General features: G+C 45.0%; 1 protein-coding gene across 4 annotated transcripts; it reads left to right on the forward strand.

The window, feature by feature from the left end:
* The first annotated feature begins 652 nt into the window (after positions 1-652).
* Positions 653-18,002, forward strand: LOC117740053 (zinc finger and BTB domain-containing protein 7C). 4 transcript variants are annotated; one of them, XM_034546184.1, is made up of 6 exons: positions 653-676; positions 760-830; positions 13,542-13,736; positions 15,358-16,077; positions 16,198-16,871; positions 17,302-18,002. In XM_034546184.1, exons 3-6 carry the CDS (start codon positions 13,671-13,673, stop codon positions 17,915-17,917), a joined length of 2,076 nt encoding a protein of 691 aa, XP_034402075.1. In that variant the 5' UTR covers positions 653-676; positions 760-830; positions 13,542-13,670; the 3' UTR covers positions 17,918-18,002. The 4 variants fall into 4 exon arrangements, with proteins under 4 accessions (XP_034402075.1, XP_034402077.1, XP_034402074.1 ...); XM_034546186.1 differs by lacking the exon at positions 13,542-13,736; XM_034546183.1 differs by lacking the exon at positions 653-676 and having other exon boundaries at positions 745-830.
* The last annotated feature ends 740 nt before the right edge of the window (positions 18,003-18,742 follow it).

An 18,742-nucleotide genomic window follows, 5' to 3' on the forward strand; every position in this document is an offset into this window, starting at 1 on the left:
CACCTGATATGACACTTTAAGCAGCATTTACATCACTGATTACACCCTCTTATTATATTCCCATTACGATGCATTAAGGGCTTCAGGGCAGCACAATGGTTCTTACGTCTTGCCAGGTACGTGCTGGTACAGTGAAGCACACGCCTAAACACACTCAGATACTGTCACCGACTCTTTTCATTTCTCCCCTGATATGTCTTTTGTTCGATACCTGATATGAACCCCTGTAGCTCCTGTTTGGCACACAGGCAAAGACCCACCCACTGGTTCAACCCTGCATTATACTACAACTACGACCTCTTCCCCAATTTCTTCCTCCCGTTGCACATCAGCCTGTTTGACTGTTTTATGAGCAGCTTCTCTGCAGCTCCAGACCTTCGGGCTCCAGTCGGGCTTACCCAGCAGAACCCTGATGTCCCCCAGCCCCGTTCCCAAGGCTCAGCTCTGCCTCTCCCCAGCCATAACCATACAACCCACTCCGAGCTCACAAGCAGGTTTTTAGGCTTGGCCCAGTGAGTGGGAGTGCGTGTCACTCCCCTCCCCTAAGCGCAGGTGGACTTGGAGGGAACGTTGCCAAATACTTTTGGTTTGGAGGGAGGGAGGGGTGTTGGCTGAGGTTGGTGGGCGTAGCAGTTTTTGTTTTGTTGCGTTTCTTAGATAACCGTTTCACGGAAAGGTACCTTTTCACTCCTACAAATCATTGACACACCTTCAGAGCAAATTTGAGTCTCTATCTCGCCTTGCTCTCACTTTCATAAGTCTGCCGGTGCTGAGTTTCCTGACTGAGTGCGCTAGAGAGGAACTGAAATCAAAACTTCTCTTCTGAAAAGGTCAGTAACATCTTAGTGTCTCTTTCCCTCTCTGTTTTCCTTTCACTTGCATGTACTACTATTTCACATATCCTAAAAAAAAAAAAGTTATGAGAGGTTCATACTTTCTGTGTGTTGTGGCAACATTTGAAAGCGTGCCAGAGTTGTCGGCTCCCCGCTGAGTGGCAGAATCAGACTAAAGGATGTCTGACCTTTTGTGGAATCAGGTTCCCCCGCGTACCCATTTTTAAGCCGCAAATGGCTCCACGTCTCAAACTTTTTATCATAAGACACACAGTTAAAAAAAAGGGGGATGTCCAGCTATTCTCCGCGCTGCACAGAATCTTCCCTGCGTGTGTGTGTGTGTGTGTGTGTGTGTGTGTCTTGCAACAGATGTGCTCACAAGGAAAGCCTCCTCTTTCACGTAACAGCAGGCACTGAGGAAGCAAGTAAAAGCATTACAAAGCTGGAGCAGCAGCTTGTGTAACTACATGATGAATGGATGATTGCGCACGTTGATGTGTTTCTCCGAATTCTTCCTTGTCACCCGTACAATTCTGCCATCAAGAAGCTGCCCGAGTGGTTGTAAGTCAACATGTGACCGTGTCACATCTCTTAATTAATTGACAACTATCTGACAAACGGGGTGACACCTGCCTTCTGTGAATCCAGAATCTAGAAGCTCACTTCTCAGACGACAACATTCATACGATTCAGCTTCTCTGTGCAACACATGTGGGGGCCGAGGTGTGACATTCAAGATTGTTTCACTCTTCCTGTCTGTGACCCCGCCCCCCCCCCCATGAAATAGCATGAGCAACTGTTGACCTTTAGGAGTATTATTGAAAAGGTGATGATCTGTCATATTGGCTGATCTATATCAGATAGAGGCATTGCATCGTTGGAGCTGAGATACTATAATTGAATGATTAGTAGAATTAACAGAAGGTCATTTCCTTGGGACTTTGGTCCATTTCAAAGAAACGACTGATGATTTGACTTTGAATCAAAATTGCAGTTAGTCACAAATCCTATCAGTTCGTAGTTGGTTCATACAGGCACACATGATGGATAATTCAATAAAAGAAAGTATAAAAGGTAAATTACGCTTCTTCAAAGCCTACCTTATATAGAGCTATGTATAGCTGTCACCACACTGAATGGTGAAAGGAGGATGTATAGAACAGACATGCTTCTGCCTGAAACCCTTATCAGTCTTCATCATTAATGAAAAAAACAAACAAAGGCAGAACCTATAGAGCTCTCTTTCACAGTGACAGTTAGATGGGGACGAAGTCTCGTAGACGTTATCAACTACTCTCGTCACACACCCTGGTTGAAGCCCTCTGTGTGCTGTTACCTGAGGCGCATTTCATTCATGTTTGCACAATCTCACCTGTCGTATACTTCATGTGATGAGGACAATATTCGATATAAAAGAAACTGAAGTTACATTTGGACCCACGTGCATGCTATAGGGTGAACATGTGCAAGAGCGCTGAAGTACTTGATCGAGGAAACCTAAAGGAGTCGTGGGTGAACGTGTCGAATGAATGAGGACGCGGCTTCATAATTGCAAAAACGTTGCAATGTGTTCATTATGAGAATGACAGAGCGAATGAGTCCACACGCCTTCTTCCCACCTGACAGCGTTTGGGCATGCCTGTGTAACAGCATTTACACAGGGATGCACGATCTGACTTTAACCTCCTTTAACACAGATGTCCTCTCGTCATACTTGTCTTAAAATCAGTGTTTTTCAAACCCTGTTCGGACAGCTAAGACCTAATCTCATCGATGCCAACAGCGTCCAATCAGCTACCCTCAAGTACCCCCGCTTAAGTTCCGGTTGATGGGTTTGTATGTACACAATGGCAGAGTAGCTGTTTGTGTGTGTGCGTGTGCGTGTCCGCCCTCCTCCGTATAGGATCGAGGTCCAGGTTTTGTTGTGTGTGTGGAGTTGGGCTGGGTGAGTAAGCCGCCCCTCACAGATGAATAGAGGATGGGAGGAGGCTTGAAGAGGCTGCCGTGGGTGGGAGGCCCGATCCTTGCCAAAAAAGCTCCTTCTGTGGGATCTGTGTACTTTTTGCGTTCCTCACGAAACACACAGCGCTTGGCTCAAACGACAAAGCAGCCAGGGAGGCAGGCACTCGCAGTCCCAGAGGTCGGCTCGATCGCACCCTCTCTGCTTTTCATGCTATATACTTTCTTTCCGCTTACAATTTCTCCATTTCCACCTTTCTCCTCCTTTCTCCCCCCTCTGTCTCTGCTGCTGCTTTTCATCACGTCTGAGTATTTTTCTTCAATAAAGTGACTGATGATGTTCACATACCTACGTCCCCTGAGTAGAAACATCTTGCCCCAAACGAGCTCTTTGGCAGTTAGGAGAAACTACAGTGAAGCCTTTTGAAATATTAAGAAATGTGTTTATATTGTTATTGATATGCATTTAAATCCCGTCATTTCAACTTGATTTCAACACACCAGCAGCTGCAGAGACTCAATCGTTTCATGAATTACTTGGAACTTTTCATTTAATATGAATTCCTTGTCATACTATCCCCGCCATACGAGCATTATCTTTCCTTAATCACAGCGGAAATGACTCTTGAGTGTTTCTTTGTATTCCCCAGCAGGGTCGATATCAATTAGTTGTCACACACTTCTACATCTGAAATGTCGATCGTGGCCACAATTTGTATTGTGCGTGTGCAATGAAGCATTGAACACACACATTGTGGGTGTTTCCTGAATGTTACCTTCGATAATAGAAAATAGGCCTCTGTAACCACTGGCAACCCACCAGCCTCAGCCGGGTGATGAGTGACAAAGAGACACCACTCTCAGCTTAGCAATCTCTAAATTAAACCTCAACTTTGTAGAACAGGTCTGCAGGAAACAGAGTCGAATGTCATTCGGCGTTAGGCTGCTGGATGAAGAAAAGAAGGCAGGAAATAAAAAGAGCACGATTTCATAATGTCTAAAAGAAAGATCTGGGTTGAATAAGTGGGTCCACCCACCTGTGTGTGAGAGGCAGCGAGAGAGAAAGCGGGGCCCGATGGTAGTTTTAGAGACATGAGTGTGTGGGTTAGGCTAGCTAGCCTGCTTATGCTATCTAATCACCGCGAGAAAAAGGAGAGCAGCATGCCTTGATCCACCCACCCACCCACCCCAGACAAACAGCGGTTAGCCTGCAAAGTCCTATATGTGGGGGGGGAGATGGGGCCAGAGATACAATGTGACAGACTCGGTAGGTAACAGACATTCAGCACAATTATGTCTCACTCTGTGCTCGGGAGGAAGAGAGATGTGTCAATCTGGAAGCCACGATGGGTCACGACTGCATGTGAGAGTGTGTGTGAGGCATGCTTTGTGTGTGTGTGTGTGTGTGTGTGTGTGTGTGTGTGTGTGTGTGTGTGTGTGTGTGTGTGTGTGTCACTGGTGAACGTGTTAGCCAGGTTTCAGGTACAAAACTAAATGAGAGCTCATTGACAAATAGATATATTTGTTTTAACCCAAGGCTGAGCACTGAAAATAAGTAACGGATGCCCTTGTGAAACTCAAATATACACCGGACCGGTAACAAAACAATCATGCATGTCCCGCGGCCTTATTAATGTGAAATATGTTACTGCGGTGTTGATTTTACAGCTTCTCTTTTGTGGGTCAGACAGACGAGTTACCTGTGTGAAACCTGAGTGGGTGGGATGAGATTGGGTACAAAAATAGCTGACCTACGCATCACACTTGTGTGTTTGTGAGTGTGCATGTGGTCGAATGTGGTCCACCACGTTGTGCATGTTAAAGTGTGTGCGTGTGTGTGCGTGTGCGTGCGTGTGTGTGTGTGTGTGTGTGTGTGCCATGACAGGCATCTGTCTCCCCTGCCCTGCAGCCTGACTGGTTTTAATTAGGAGGTGCCAGAGTGCCCGAGGGCTCTCCTGCTGACACACACACACATACACATGCGCGCACATACACAAACATACACACACACCTGAGGGCAGACAGAGGCTGTGCCGCCAAGGCTGGCCTCCTTCTCGTTATCACCACAAGGAGTTGTCCTCATTCACCCCGCGACCCTCCCAACACACACACACATGTACAGGCACGCACGCACGCACACACACACACACAAACACACACACCAAATCAAACAAACGCAACACAATACTGAAATTCTGAAGCAACAACGTGGAAGTTGCGTCTCGGAGGTTCGACTACTCGTACATTTTGTCTGCAGTTTCGGATCCAAAATAAATGTCCACATTGCAAAATTGGCCTGAAACATAAAGAATAATTATATTTGTCTCTCACAAACATCACCACACGCATGCAAGCTACACTCACCCACGGCAGTGAGTTCATTGCGGCCACCTGCGAAACACTGTAACTCCATGCAGCTTGTGTATTTAACCTCCCTTCTGGCAAAGCTTCTGATACTGATTAGGGTGTTTGGAAAGAAGACAAAACAGGAGAAAGTTGAAGCACACATACGGACAGGTCAGCAGAAAGGAAACGCCCCCACCTCACTCACCCGAATGGCATGCTCCAAGGTGAGTCCTAATGACCCGACAGATAGGTGTGCGTCTCTGTGATTGAGCGAGGTAGAGTGAACTGCGGGTTTCACACATGCCTGCCTCCCTTTGTGTTTAAGCAACATTGCGTCTGTGTGTGAGTGTGAGTGTGTGAGTGTGAGTGTGTGTGAGTGTGTGTCCGTCCTTGGACTGGAGACGGGGGGGTGTAGCCCTGGGAGGCTGCTGCGATGCTCTATCTCTGGACTGTTGGGGGATGATTGCCTCCCTTTCCTGCTTCTCTCCCACACCAGGCCACACCTGGGTAAAGGGGCCTAAGTCGGGCTTATCTGTCTCTGCCGTTATTAATTCAGGGAAGGTCTGATAACCATGAACTCTTTTTCCATGTTATTTTTGCCATCTACACATTGCCACATGATTTTAAACCAGTTGTGCACTTCTCTCTCAAGCGCTGTTACCTACTTCTGCCACTTCCAGCCAATGGAACAAAATGAATGCTTTCCAAGAGGCACTGAAATGTGGGGCAGAATTACAACTCATCCAAATTAAAAACCACTGTCGCAAAACGACAACAAACTACTTCAGGGAAAGATTATGGTTTGGGTTAAAATGACTTTGTTATGAAGGTTAAAGGGTCCAGTGTGTAGCCTTTAGGGGGATCTAGTGGTTGAAATGGAAAATAATATTAATACGTGTGTTTTCTTTAGTGTATAATCAAAGACATCATTGTGTTTTTCCATCATCACCCAAAGCCACCTCCTGCCTACGCAGACTTTTTTGCATTGACTCTTTGCTAACGACAGACAAGAGTCATCATTACTACGGCCAGTAGAGGGCTCTGTCACTTGAGTGTAAACGCACCGTCGTTTTCCTGTAACAAAATAAACAGATTTTACATGTCATATCCCCATATTTAAGTTTTTTTTTTAATCAAAGATATTCTATGACAAATAATATTAACAGCATTAATCTGCATTAGCAGTTCTTGACGTTCAAGGAACCAAATTCATAATGACACCAAGCCTGTGAGTGAAACTTTTGTTTCCCTGAAACATGCAAACTAGTGCTCTATGGTATGTATGTGACTGTATTGCCGCTACAATAAAGTCTGAGTACTTTCTGCTTATGATATTGCGCAGCATCAAAGTCACCATGATATCAACCTGGTGTAATGATGCTTCACACCCCCACCCACCCCCCTGCAAAGTGCCAATCTGGTGCCCGGGTACATGTGTCGTGCTGGGCACAGCAGGTGGCAGTAAACAGGTATGTTGAGACACCAGACAGACAGACAGACAAAACAGATGACTCTCACTCGGTCCCCTTCAGTCCTTTCTTGTTTTGTGACTGGTAGCACTAACCACATCTCGGTGAAGCCTTAACACTCGCAGAGGACAGAGGGCGGAATGGAAACGTCATTTAGCCCGATGATTATACACCGACGTAAATACAAAACACCGAAGTACCGGGATCATTTTTTCTCGTTCATTTCGACAATAATATAATTGATTTCGTCTGCCACGCTCTACTGTGTGTGCACGTCGCAATTGGCCTGAAACACTTAAGAGCTGCAAAGCAAATGAGTGTATTTTACATTTTGCACGTCTTGCAGAGTGTAGAACAAAGCAGTCCACACAGGTAGTACTTACAGTGGGCTGCTATGACGGCAGCGGCGTGTTTAGAATAGATAACCGATCTTATGCGATGGCAAATGTTGTTTTTCTGGCCGTCTGGCCGGCCTGCTAGCAGTTAGTGGCTAACCCTGTTTATATATACTAGATGCCAATGTGAGCCGGCCTCAGCTTTCACCCCGTACAAAACAGTGTAAACCACCAGGGCTGTGGTCTCCTTTAGTCCCCCAAAGGGAAGTGGGCATAGCAGTCTGATGTAGGATGTCTACTTGTTTGTGGAGATTAACGCGATACAATTTGTCTGCTTTCCCTGTCTGATTGTCAGTTATGATTTAGATGATTCGGTTTAGAAATATTTTAGTAGATTTGAAGGTCGAGTAGCAATGAAGATAACAATGACTGACTGGATTTCCTACCTTTTATGAAGGAGAAGATGCGAGGATTTGGTCCTTAATTGTATGTTGGATAATCAAATTTAGTTAGCATCTGTACCACTGTTTTGTGTTTAGGTCTGTCGGACAAAACGTAGACTTCCTGAAGTGTAAAATAAACTGCAGTTTTTTAAAATAGCTTTATGAGACTCTCTCCACAATTGACCACAATTGATCACCATCGACCTCCATGTTAAGATGCCCAACTTTACAGCAGAAATTATAGCATGTTTACAGCCTAGGACAAAACAGTTTTCCTCCTTCACTCTATGGGGGGGGGGGGAACATTTTTATTCAACACACCCATTGAAATTAGGCATAGCGACAGGTGTGTGTCGCCTCAGCTAGCTGCTAGCTGCTAGCTGAAAAGTTAAAATCAATAATACAATGGTTTAATGATGTCATACAAGAAAACCCAATGGCTGTTTCAGATCCTCTGAATGTGCTACGTCATAACATGTGTCCTGTCTGTGGAAGACAAAGGAAACAAAGAAACTTTCTCTCGTTCTTGCCGTCACAAAACACACAAACGCACCTACACACTTTAACATGACCGGAGGAAGCAGTATTGTGAGCCACTCTCTTCACATTGTTTTGACGTAATGTTTCCCCAATCACCTGCTAAACTGACTCCCTCTTCTGAACTGAAGTCTATACAGAATGGCTTATTTCTACACCTTTCTGCATAAACGCCCGCCTCCTCCATGTAGAGGTGGTGGTGCGCTCACCAACTGTTACCCTCCTTCGGCGACTTTCTGACTCAAAACCGGAATCTGACGTTGGCCTTCTGCTCTCTTCAATCCGGTTTTTTGAAACCTCGGTTAAAGAAGAAAAAAAAAAACGTTTCTACACAAAAGGAAAGTAGGTCTGCAAACAGGTTGTGGTATTTTTCAGCGTTAGTCTGCTTTTTAAGTAATATTTCCCTTCAAAATGAACACCATTTACTGAGTCAGACAGTTTTATAGGGTTCTGACAGCAGGGTGCCACAGGCTAAAGTGTGCCCGTGTTTTTTCAGTAATTAGTCTGTTGTGGCTGAGTGTTTATGGGGGCTACACCTCGTGGTCTTTAACCCTTCATAGTCTGAACACATGCGCAGAGGTCTCAAAGAGCCTGTTATACGTTAGTTTGAGCATGGAATTTACTTTTGGGCTATTTAAGAGGAAAGAGAGATTAGGAGGACTCTATTTTAAAACAGGTGTAAAACTGAAACTAACTGGCTTCAAGTTGCAGCTGCCTCTGAGTGATTACTTTTAGTCCTCTACATCTCTTCATCTCAGCTTGAGACCAACCAAAAGAGGTGCACAAAATAGTTTCCTGATTTTTCCCTCTCTTCCTCTTTTATTTTCACCCTCCCTCAGTCTCCCTAAACAACCCCCTTCGAGTTTCTTCGCCCCGGTCCCTTTATACCAAAAATCCACTCTAACACAACTAAAAATTCATTTTGTCTGACCTAAATCAGAGGGTGTCTGCGCCATGGGCTTATTACACAGTGCACTTAAACTTGTGTTGTGGAGGAGGACGGGGTATTATTATCTTCCAGCTACCCACCCTGCTATAAAAACTAGTGGTGCGACATCTCCACAGCGCAGTGCTGCTGCCCTCCCTCCCTTCCTCTCACTCTCTCGCTCGTCCTACACGAGCCACACACAACAGTGAGCCTGGCTCTTAACTCCACACTAGCCACTCTGCTACACAGACAGACCCAAGAATCACACTCTGCTCTCCTCTGTTGCGCCGCTTTAGCTTCTCTCCATTGGATATTCCTCCTTGGGTGTGTTTTTTTTTTTTTAATGTTTTTTTTTGTGAATGGGCATCCGTGATCGGTGTGGGGAGGCTGTGAGTGCACTGATCGCCCCGGCTGACTGTTTGACAGACTGGCAAAGAGAGAGGCAGCTGTGATTCAATTAAAAAAAAAAAAAAGGGCAATGCTGAGAGGTCAAGCAAGGAGCAACAGAGCCTCTTAGTAGTCTGGAAATACAAAGACACGTGAGGGGAATCAAGAAACTGAAGGCACGGTAGGTGATGGGTGCTGAAAGCTGTGGAATGCTGGCAAACGTATCAATACATGTGTGAATTCATGTGGAAGCCAGAGTTTTGGAGTGTGCACATGGGTGTGTGTCTGTGTGTATATGTCCACAATTATTTGTCACATTGTTTCGGAGTCTGCGTGTGTGCGAACAAGCTTGCACTTGTGCATAATGTTACAAGTGTGCAGCACTTAGTGTCCCAATTTTAAAGAGTGTTGTAGCTCCAGATCATAAAAAGGCCTGACAAGGTGCAAACAGGTCAATAAAGTCACTTAATGACTCATGTAATCATTTAGGCTGTCGTGTAAATATTGTGCCGTAAAAATTCTGGAAATAGCATGAGCGTTTATAGCATCACAGCCCGTCTTGGATATGTCAAACGTAGTAGTTTAAGTGAGCTTAAGTATGTGTTTTGTCTCCAACAGTAATTATACATTGCACTTTTAGATATTCCATATCTATGCGACATTCTCCTTTAAATCCAAATAAATACTCAGGTAATTCATAAAGATAGAGGGTATGTTTGTGAGTGGGGACAAAATAAAAACATGTTATGGATTTGAGACTGAGCTGTAAATTACTGTTTACAACAGACTTGTTGTTAGCCAGCTTATGGACCTCTTACCTCATGTAGTTACAAAATCCCATGACCAGTATCATCATCAAACTTGTTAACCAGTTTTTGTATTAAGATTTGTTTATATTACTCACTAAATGCTCTATTGAATAATATGAGATGGATACAAAATGGATACAATTTAGTTTAAGAGGGGGAAAGAAAATACAAGGATTTAAGCTGCATGTAAACATGTATATTAAGGGTTCTGTGTCAAATACTGCAATATGTATTAAGTCACTTTAAAAGAGACACCTACTCAGCAAGACAATACATAAATTATAGATCCATGTCATGATAAGTTAATCGGATAATATCTCATTAGCTACAGTTAGTTTTAATAAAGGCGTATTACTTTTACAAGGCTTGATTATAAAACTTCAATATTATCCCTGAGTTAGAAAATATATTTTTGATTTTATATTTACCATTTTCAAAGACGTTGGGGGTCTTTATTCAAACCAAACAGAAATGTCGAAAAACACAAGGTCGTGTATAAAATCTGTACTCTAGACAGCAGAAAGTCTAGAAGCAACATTCCTAATCACTGAACCGATATTCATCAGCGGGCCATAAACTTTTGTTTACTTTGGGGGTGAGAGAAATAATGGTGTGTAGCTGAGGGCCCCCCTGAAGGCTCGAGAGATGACATTTAGTGCAAGCAAGCTCTTTAAGGAGCAGAGCGAGTTAAATTGGCCTCCAGATTCAGTGCTTTCTTCAAATATTTCATTTTATCACACTGATAATAAATGCAACTTTAGTATTAATTAAAAGGCATGAATTGTAGATTATTAGTAATAGCAGTGACCAATTCAATCTAATAATGTATTTATCGGTACACACATTTTTAACAAGAATCTCTGTTATTTAAAGTGAGGTTTATGGCGCCCCATATTAGAAATGTATTGAACTTGCAGGCACATTTTTTAAAACCAAATTGTTAATCTAATAAAAGTAATTCTGTACTTACATTAATAATATGTATGACAGCGCAATTATTTCTTACAACATTTGCTTTATAACAGTGTAAATGTGGAATAAATGTGCACCAAACTCTGTGTAAACTTAAAAAATAAATAAGTTTCAAGCGATCCTCAACTTTTAAAGCAAAACTTGTGCAGATAAATGCTCAAATCTGAGCCTGACATTTCATCATTATTGTGAAGATAACGACACAACCCAGTTTGTGTAACGGGCATCACATGTTGTTCACCTGCTCAAGTTGACAGCAATTAAGAATTTAAAAACTCCACCTATGCAGCCGATAGGCTCCAGACAATTGTCATTTAAAACTCCAACCAAGGAGGTGTCTCCTGGAGAAACAGGTGCACTGTTGTACTGGTGATAATGGACTAGCTTACACAGTAGGTCAAATCAATGTCTTCTACTAATAAGGGCTGGATTTTGCCTGTCAATACTATAAATTATTATCCATCTGTGACTGTTGTTCAGCAGGTGTTTGCTATGGGCAGTAGGTGACAGGGGTAAACTTTGGCTGCTGGTGATTTAGCATGTGGGTCAGGTGGATGCAACTGGTCTGACAGGGATAAACTAGGCCTGGGTGTTGTAACTTACAGGCCAAATGAGTGTCTGCCCCTGACAAGGGTTGAGATGGACATTAGCTGCTGATTTGTGGCCTGAGCGGTCAGGGCAGGGGACAAGTTAGCCGTTCTCCTGGAGGCATAATGATGATACAGCTGCAACGGAGACAGAGAGAGGAGGAGGAGGAGGAGGAGGAGGAGGAGGAGGAGGAGGAGGAGGAGAAGGAGGAGGAGGAAGAGGAGAATAATTAGGAGGTGGTAGAGGTGGTGGTGATGGTGGTGGTCAGATCCCGGAAAGCAGATGAAGTTCTTGGGAGAAAGACGCTGCGGAATGGAGGTGACACATAATTTGGGGTGGGAGTGCTGAGTTGAAAGTGTTAGTGACTAAGTGCGGCATGAGAGGAGACGTGGCCGGTGCAAGCAGCCGGAAAGAGAGAGACAAGATGGAAAGGCAAGACTGTCCATTAGAGGTCACTTCAATAATTGAGCTGACACGAATATGAATAGTTTTCACGCGTGGAACTGAAATTCCTGTTAAGTAAATTAATTCAGTAGAAGTACTTGTGATAAACAGCGTTAGGGGATACAGCTGATGTCTTCAACCAAATATGATTCAGGCTATTTATTTATTCAATAATCGTGTCCCCTAATGTTGGCAGGTTGTTATAGGCGGACACTCAATAACAAGAAGTTGTCCTTCCTTGACTTGACAGGGAGCCAAATGACTTAAACTGTAATTATCAGGGCCCTTTCACAAGGCGTCCCCACCCTGGCTGCTGTGTCGGGTGGACGGGGTGCGGTGGGGTGGGGGTTGGGAGGGGGAGTAAAGGGTTAAAGGCTGTTTGGCTGATGAAATGCCGCTCCAGGACCTTGCGGTGGGAAAGCGGTGCCCTCCTCCCCTCCCTGTCTATGTGGCACATCCTCCTTAGATCCTCTCCACATTGTAATTAGGGGCCGGCCGCTACGAGCTAGCGCTAGCTGGTGGCAGGCAAACACTGGGAACCGAGGGGAGTGGTGCTCGCTGGGGCACCAGGCGAACAAACAGCAACAGCAGCACGTGTCCCATAGTTCCAGGAGTGGGTGGGATGGATCGAGAGCAAAAGAGTGACAGCGGGTTGGCCGAGCCCTCCCAGTCAGACTCTTTTTCTCTCCCTCTTATCCACTCAGTGTTGTTCCAAGCTCTGCACTATTGTTTGCCTTGGCAGGCTGTTACAGGGAGGGGCCCCTCGGCTGGTGTTTGTGCAACCTGTTAGGGAACTTTTTAGAGCCATCTGATCTCTCCCCTACTCTCTCACTGGCGATTCTTTCACCTTCTACCCAGCTTAGAACTTGTGTGCATGTTGTGGTGTGAAATATAATAGAAAAAGGATATCGCTCCGCACAACAGATCGGTGAACAACGTTTTAACCCGGTGTGTGTTACCTGAGCTCATAGCACAGGATTTGCACAACACTGTGGGGTTTGTATGAAACGGATAGAATTCCCTTTTCTGTTCATTATCCTTTATTTCCTTTTCAAATATATGATTTCATCAGCTGGCGACTTTCTCTGCTGCTCTTTTGTTCCAGTTTTCCCATCGGAGGAGTTTGAGGTAGCTCTCTGCAGTAGGTCTGTGGGCCTATATCCTATACCACCACCCCCTCTATAGACATTTTAATTATGACCACACTGTATCAATGGCATGAACATAGCAACAGTTACCTAGCAACAAGATGGACAAGAATAAACTACATGTAAGATTGGTATCCAAGTTGTATACCTGCAGGTGAACTACAGGATTTTCTGAAATATATATATTTCTTCCCTCTCTGGTGAGATCCCTCGCAGCACAAAAGCAAGCATGTGTGTGTGTTAATGTGTACATATGTGTCTGTGTGTGTGTGTGTGTGTGTGTGTGTGTGTGTGTGTGTGTGTGTGTGTGTGTGTGTGTGTGTGTGTGTGTGTGTGGCTACAGCCCATTCAGAGCCATTCAACAATGCAGCTGTGGTGAGCGGGCCCGCTTCAAAGTATTTATCTACACATGCCTCCAGTGACCACCAAGTGTGGACGGCTAAGTTTAAGCTCTATTCATAGACGTGAATGAATGAGCACCTCGGCCGGTGGGAGTTTTCTCACCGTGACTGTAAACAACAGCACAGTGAATCAACAGGTAGGAACTCAAGCAGCTGTGGAATGACGGTTCTGAAGGAAAAAGTGGACAGAGATTTGAAAGAGAGAATCGAAAAAACAATGTCGAGCTCTCGGTCACGGAGACGTAAAATCAAATGAGAGTGGAGAGGAGTGCAGAAGTAAGCATTTCGACAGGATACAGTATCTAGACTACAATCTGACCTCTTTCGGCGTTCTCTTTGCCTCTCACCACATCCCAATGGCACGCGGCATTGTTCACGTGAAGGTATCGGCTTGCTTTGTGCTCGTAATCTGCTGGAGACAGACAAGAAGGATGCGCGCCACGCACTTTATCACAGAAACTCTCACGCACTCATCATCCGAGTGTCGAACGGAAAAAAACAGCAGCAAAAATATATTGTCAACTCCGTTTAATGTGTTATCAAGACGACGGGTCTCCCCAACTCACACAGTGGAAACACGGAATCGTGATAGCACATTCAAGAATAAATATCACAAGACAAGTGATGTCTGCGGAAAATGAGACATGCTGTGTTTACCGCTTGTTGCCGTTGCTGCACAGATGGCACACAAACAAGCATGTCTACGGTATATTTTAATAAAGCGAGACTGTCACTCATTGTTGTTGTTAACAATATCGGCTTTGCTTAGAAGCCCTCCATCCACTCAAATATCAACACTTTCTTAAAATCCTTTGTCTAATGAAGGATGCTGCTCGTTATCAGTGACAATGAGAACGTGGCACTCTCTATATCAATGTGTTAGAATAATGAACTGCTTTATTATTTGCTTTAACGCGCCCTCATCACTTGTTGGCACTTCCTCCTCAAGAGAATCACTGCGGCAAAATTGAGTGCTGCTTCCTCACTGTGACAGCTAAATGTTTATGATACTGACTCGCTGTGTCGATGTGGATTTTTATTGTGAAAATGACTGTGACCAATCATCACCTGGCAACAGGAAATCAAAGAAAATGTCCAAAGGTATCGCTGTATAACATTTTCCAGGTATTTTTAGACAAATAAACACTCAGATGCACAATAAAAACTTTCTTTAGTTAAATATTCTTCAAACAAAGAGATCAGAGATCATCAGAGATGGTACCCTTGTGACATTTCTCCTTTCAGAAATATCTCACTGATGTCAAAGCCTCTTATACAGACCTTAAGACAGACCTGAGAACAAATTGTACAGCATGAACAAATATGTTCAAGGCTTACTCATATTATCTATGGTAATGCTATTTTATATCGATAGTCATGTTTTTTAGGGCGTACAAAATTGGATAAAAAAAAAATAATCAGGAAAGATTATGGAAGACTATGGAAATGTGTGGAAAATGTTTGTGTGTGGAAGACTGAATATTCATTCTTGTATCCAGACAGACTAAAAAGTCTTGAAGGATTCTCTAAAAACCTTCAAAACTGTTGTTGTTAAATGACCTTCCAGGCTTCTGAAAGACTACCAGAGATTTATAACATTGCACAGCACTAAAGACAAGACTATTAGTTAAATTAAAATAGTGAGGATTAATGGAGGCTCTGAGAGCAACATGTGGGTCCCACAGAATGATATCTTCTTCAGTTTGACCTTCTCATTTACATGTGACTGAACAGCTCATTGTCATCCCTTCTATCTAGATAACAACAGAGAGGAGAATGGTCCATCACAGAGAAGAGGACCTGATTGGGATCCCCTTCCCAAACCACAGCAGCGATGTCCTCTGCAGCCTCAACGAGCAGCGCCGCGACGGGCTGCTCTGCGACGTCATCCTCATCGTCCGGGACCAGGAGTACCGCACCCACCGCTCCGTTCTGGCCGCCTGCAGTCAGTACTTCAAGAAGCTCTTCACAGTGGCCACCACTGACGGCGGCGATCATAATCACGCGGCGACTGTGTATGAAATCGACTTTGTGGCCCCGGATCCCCTCACAGCCATCCTGGAGTTCGCCTACACGTCCACGCTGACCGTGACGGCGTCCAACGTTAAAGAGATCCTGAACGCAGCTCGGATGCTGGAGATCCCCTGCATCATCAACGTTTGCCTGGAGATCATGGACAGCGGGGGTGGCGGCGGAGGAGGGAGAGCGGAGGAGGGAGAGGAGGAAGAGGAGGAAGACGAGGAGGAGGAAGAAGAGGATGACGAAGAGGAGGATGAGGGGTCGAGGAAGTACGAGCAGGACGACGAGGAGGACAATGTCAGCGAGAGGTCGCTGCAGACGTCGGAGAGCAGGGGCGAGCGGACGCCACCGGGGACGGAGGGCTCACCGCCTCCCGGCACCTCCAAGTACCACCAGCGGTTTGACCTGCACAGAGGGTCGTCACAGTCTCAGTCTCCAGACACCGTGAGAGGCAAACAGGTAGTTCACTAAATACTTTTTAAGATTTCTGTTACTTATCTTGTATTTTCATGAAAAAAAAAAGATATACTTTAAAAGTTCTAAAGTTCAAAAGGCTGATGATGCCGTCTTGTGTTGCAGGAGAGCATGGAGAGTCGGGCTTTGAAGGATTTCTCCATCGAGTCTCTCCTCCAGGAGGGTCTCTACCCACGTATGTCCACACTGGACAGGAGGGCCAACTTCTCTCCTCTCCTGCCTGGCTTCTACCCCTCCATGTGGGCCGCCGAGTTCCCGACCTTCCCCAAGCAGCTCCTAAACCCCAGCCACCACCAGCATCCCCACGCAGGGGCTCCACAGCAAACCAGGCTCCCCCACGCCTTCCCCACCTCTGCTCTGCTCGACACCTCAAGGCCCCTCGATCTGGCTGCGAAAAGAGGGATCATAAAGGAGGAGATGAAAGAGGAAATCCCGCTCAGTCTGCTCCACGGCGACTTCCTGAAGGAGTTTGTCAGCTCGGGCCTCGGCAGCACCATGAACACTGGGTCAGTGCAGTCAAAAGCTCACGCTCTGGGTCCGATAAAGGACGAGGCCGACTTCCGGTCGTACCTGAGCTTCCTGAGCTCCGCGTCCCACCTGGGGACGCTGTTCCCTCCCTGGCAGCTGGAGGAGGAGAGGAAGATGAAGCCTAAAGCGTCACAGCAGTGTCCAATCTGCAACAAGGTCATCCAAGGAGCGGGGAAACTGCCGCGACACATGAGGACGCATACAGGGGAGAAACCGTACATGTGCACCATCTGTGAAGTTCGATTCACCAGGTACTTGAAGCAGCACTTTCATCATCATATTAATAGGCCGCAAAGAGATCATCTTGAGATCTTCCTGTTCTTGTGCGTTTTGACTTCAAAGCACCAGGTTATGACAAACAGCGGGGTTAACGGAAAAGTACCCCATGCTCTTTTGACTTGAGGTTAATGTGTTTTCACCAAATCTGAATATCAAAGAGCTCAAAGTGGAAAGCCCCTTCCGCTGGTTTCTTTGCATTAGTGATGTCACTCACCAACATCCTCCCGCGTGCCTCCACCTTTAACGTGGAGGCAAATTATCTGTACCGTTTTTAAAACTCACTTGTATGTGCACAAGAAGATCTAAAAAGGGCAAAGAGAAGCAATGTTGTAATTTACGTGTTAACCTTTCCTTCATGTTTTACACAACGTATAAAAACATGTGCTTTTGTTCTTTTCCCAGACAAGACAAACTCAAGATCCACATGAGGAAGCACACAGGTGAGCGGCCCTACATCTGCCTCCACTGCAACTCCAAGTTTGTCCACAACTACGACCTGAAGAACCACCTGCGTATCCACACGGGCGTCCGTCCGTACCAGTGCGAGCACTGCTACAAAAGTTTCACGCGGTCCGACCACCTACATCGACACATCAAGAGGCAGAGCTGCCGCATCTCGCGCCCCAGGAGAGGCAGAAAACCAGCTGCTTGGCGGTCCACACCCACCAGCAACTTCCTGTGCCCCCCTACTGCTGCCCCCATCCGGTTTGAGGAGAACGTTTTAATCCCGGCGTACCAGGGAGTCAAGAGTCACGGACTTGGGGAGATGCTCGGCAACAGGGGTCCGGGCCTTAAGAGCGGAGACGGCGCGGGCAGAGGCAGCAGGGAGGACCGGCGAGCAGAGGGGAAGCGCGTCGCAGAGGAGGAGAAGGCAGGAGCAGGGAGGCAGAGGGGAGTGTTTGCCTTCGCCTTGGCTGGAGAAGAAGCGCTTACCCACTCTCCATTCTATGCTGCGACCTCTGACCCCTGGACCATGAGACTGGAACGCGCTCCACCCATCCCTGAGCCGGCCAAGTGAACTGTGGTCTGTGGGAGGAAAAAACAAAAAGACAAGAAAGAAAGTCTCTCGGATCTCTGTGTCCGTTCGGCTCCCGGAGGCGAAAGCACCTTTTAAAAAAGTGACAGTGAGATTAATGAATCTTTTGAAGCCTGCTGAGTTGCAGTCGTAAAACAGACTTGTATTTTTCTTTTTCTTTTTGATGGTCAGACACAGTCAAATTAAATAATTTCAAAGATGTCACCTTCAAAAAATGTTTACAAATATTTCGAGCAATTAAGAGGAGGCAAACAGTTTGACACTGCGAAAGAGGAAAACATATCGAAATGTTGTCATAAATAATATTTGCATTATTTATCCACAAGGTTGTCTAAAATTCGAAAATTTCCTCTGGAGCAAGATGCAATGAGGCTTTTATACTGAAAAGTATTAGAATCAGAGGAGGACCTTTTGCAATTATTACAATGCTGAATTAGTGACTATGATGAATGTAAAATAAAAGATTACATGGGCAAAAATAGTCAAACCTTAATTTGTAGAAAAGGTTTTTTATAACATTTCAGTCTCATAACGAAAGGGAAGTGAAGTAGACATAAATTAATACAATACGATTTAAATAGGTTTAGATATACAATCACAGTGAGTTTTATTTTGAATAGTTGTGTTTTAAGTGTTAAAAAAGGACCAGTGCTTTAAAAAAAAACAACATAAAAATTGTTTATTAGAGCAGGGTGTAGTCTGGCACATGTCCTGTAAATATGTTTAATCCTGACATTGTTATTTAATGATATTCCAAAACAAAGGGAACCCACTTGAAGTCTAATAAATCAGGACATTTGATAACGT

This window comes from Cyclopterus lumpus, chromosome 12 (assembly GCF_009769545.1).
Source record: "Cyclopterus lumpus isolate fCycLum1 chromosome 12, fCycLum1.pri, whole genome shotgun sequence".
Lineage (NCBI taxonomy): Eukaryota > Metazoa > Chordata > Actinopteri > Perciformes > Cyclopteridae > Cyclopterus > Cyclopterus lumpus.

Coding starts and splice junctions, on each gene's coding strand:
- LOC117740053 (XM_034546184.1), top strand. CDS start 13,671: ATGAGCACCTCGGCCGGTGGGAGTTTTCTCACCGTGACTGTAAACAAC. Junction 13,737..15,357: donor ACAGCACAGTGAATCAACAG/GTAGGAACTCAA, acceptor CCTTCTATCTAG/ATAACAACAGAGAGGAGAAT. Junction 16,872..17,301: donor TGTGAAGTTCGATTCACCAG/GTACTTGAAGCA, acceptor TTCTTTTCCCAG/ACAAGACAAACTCAAGATCC.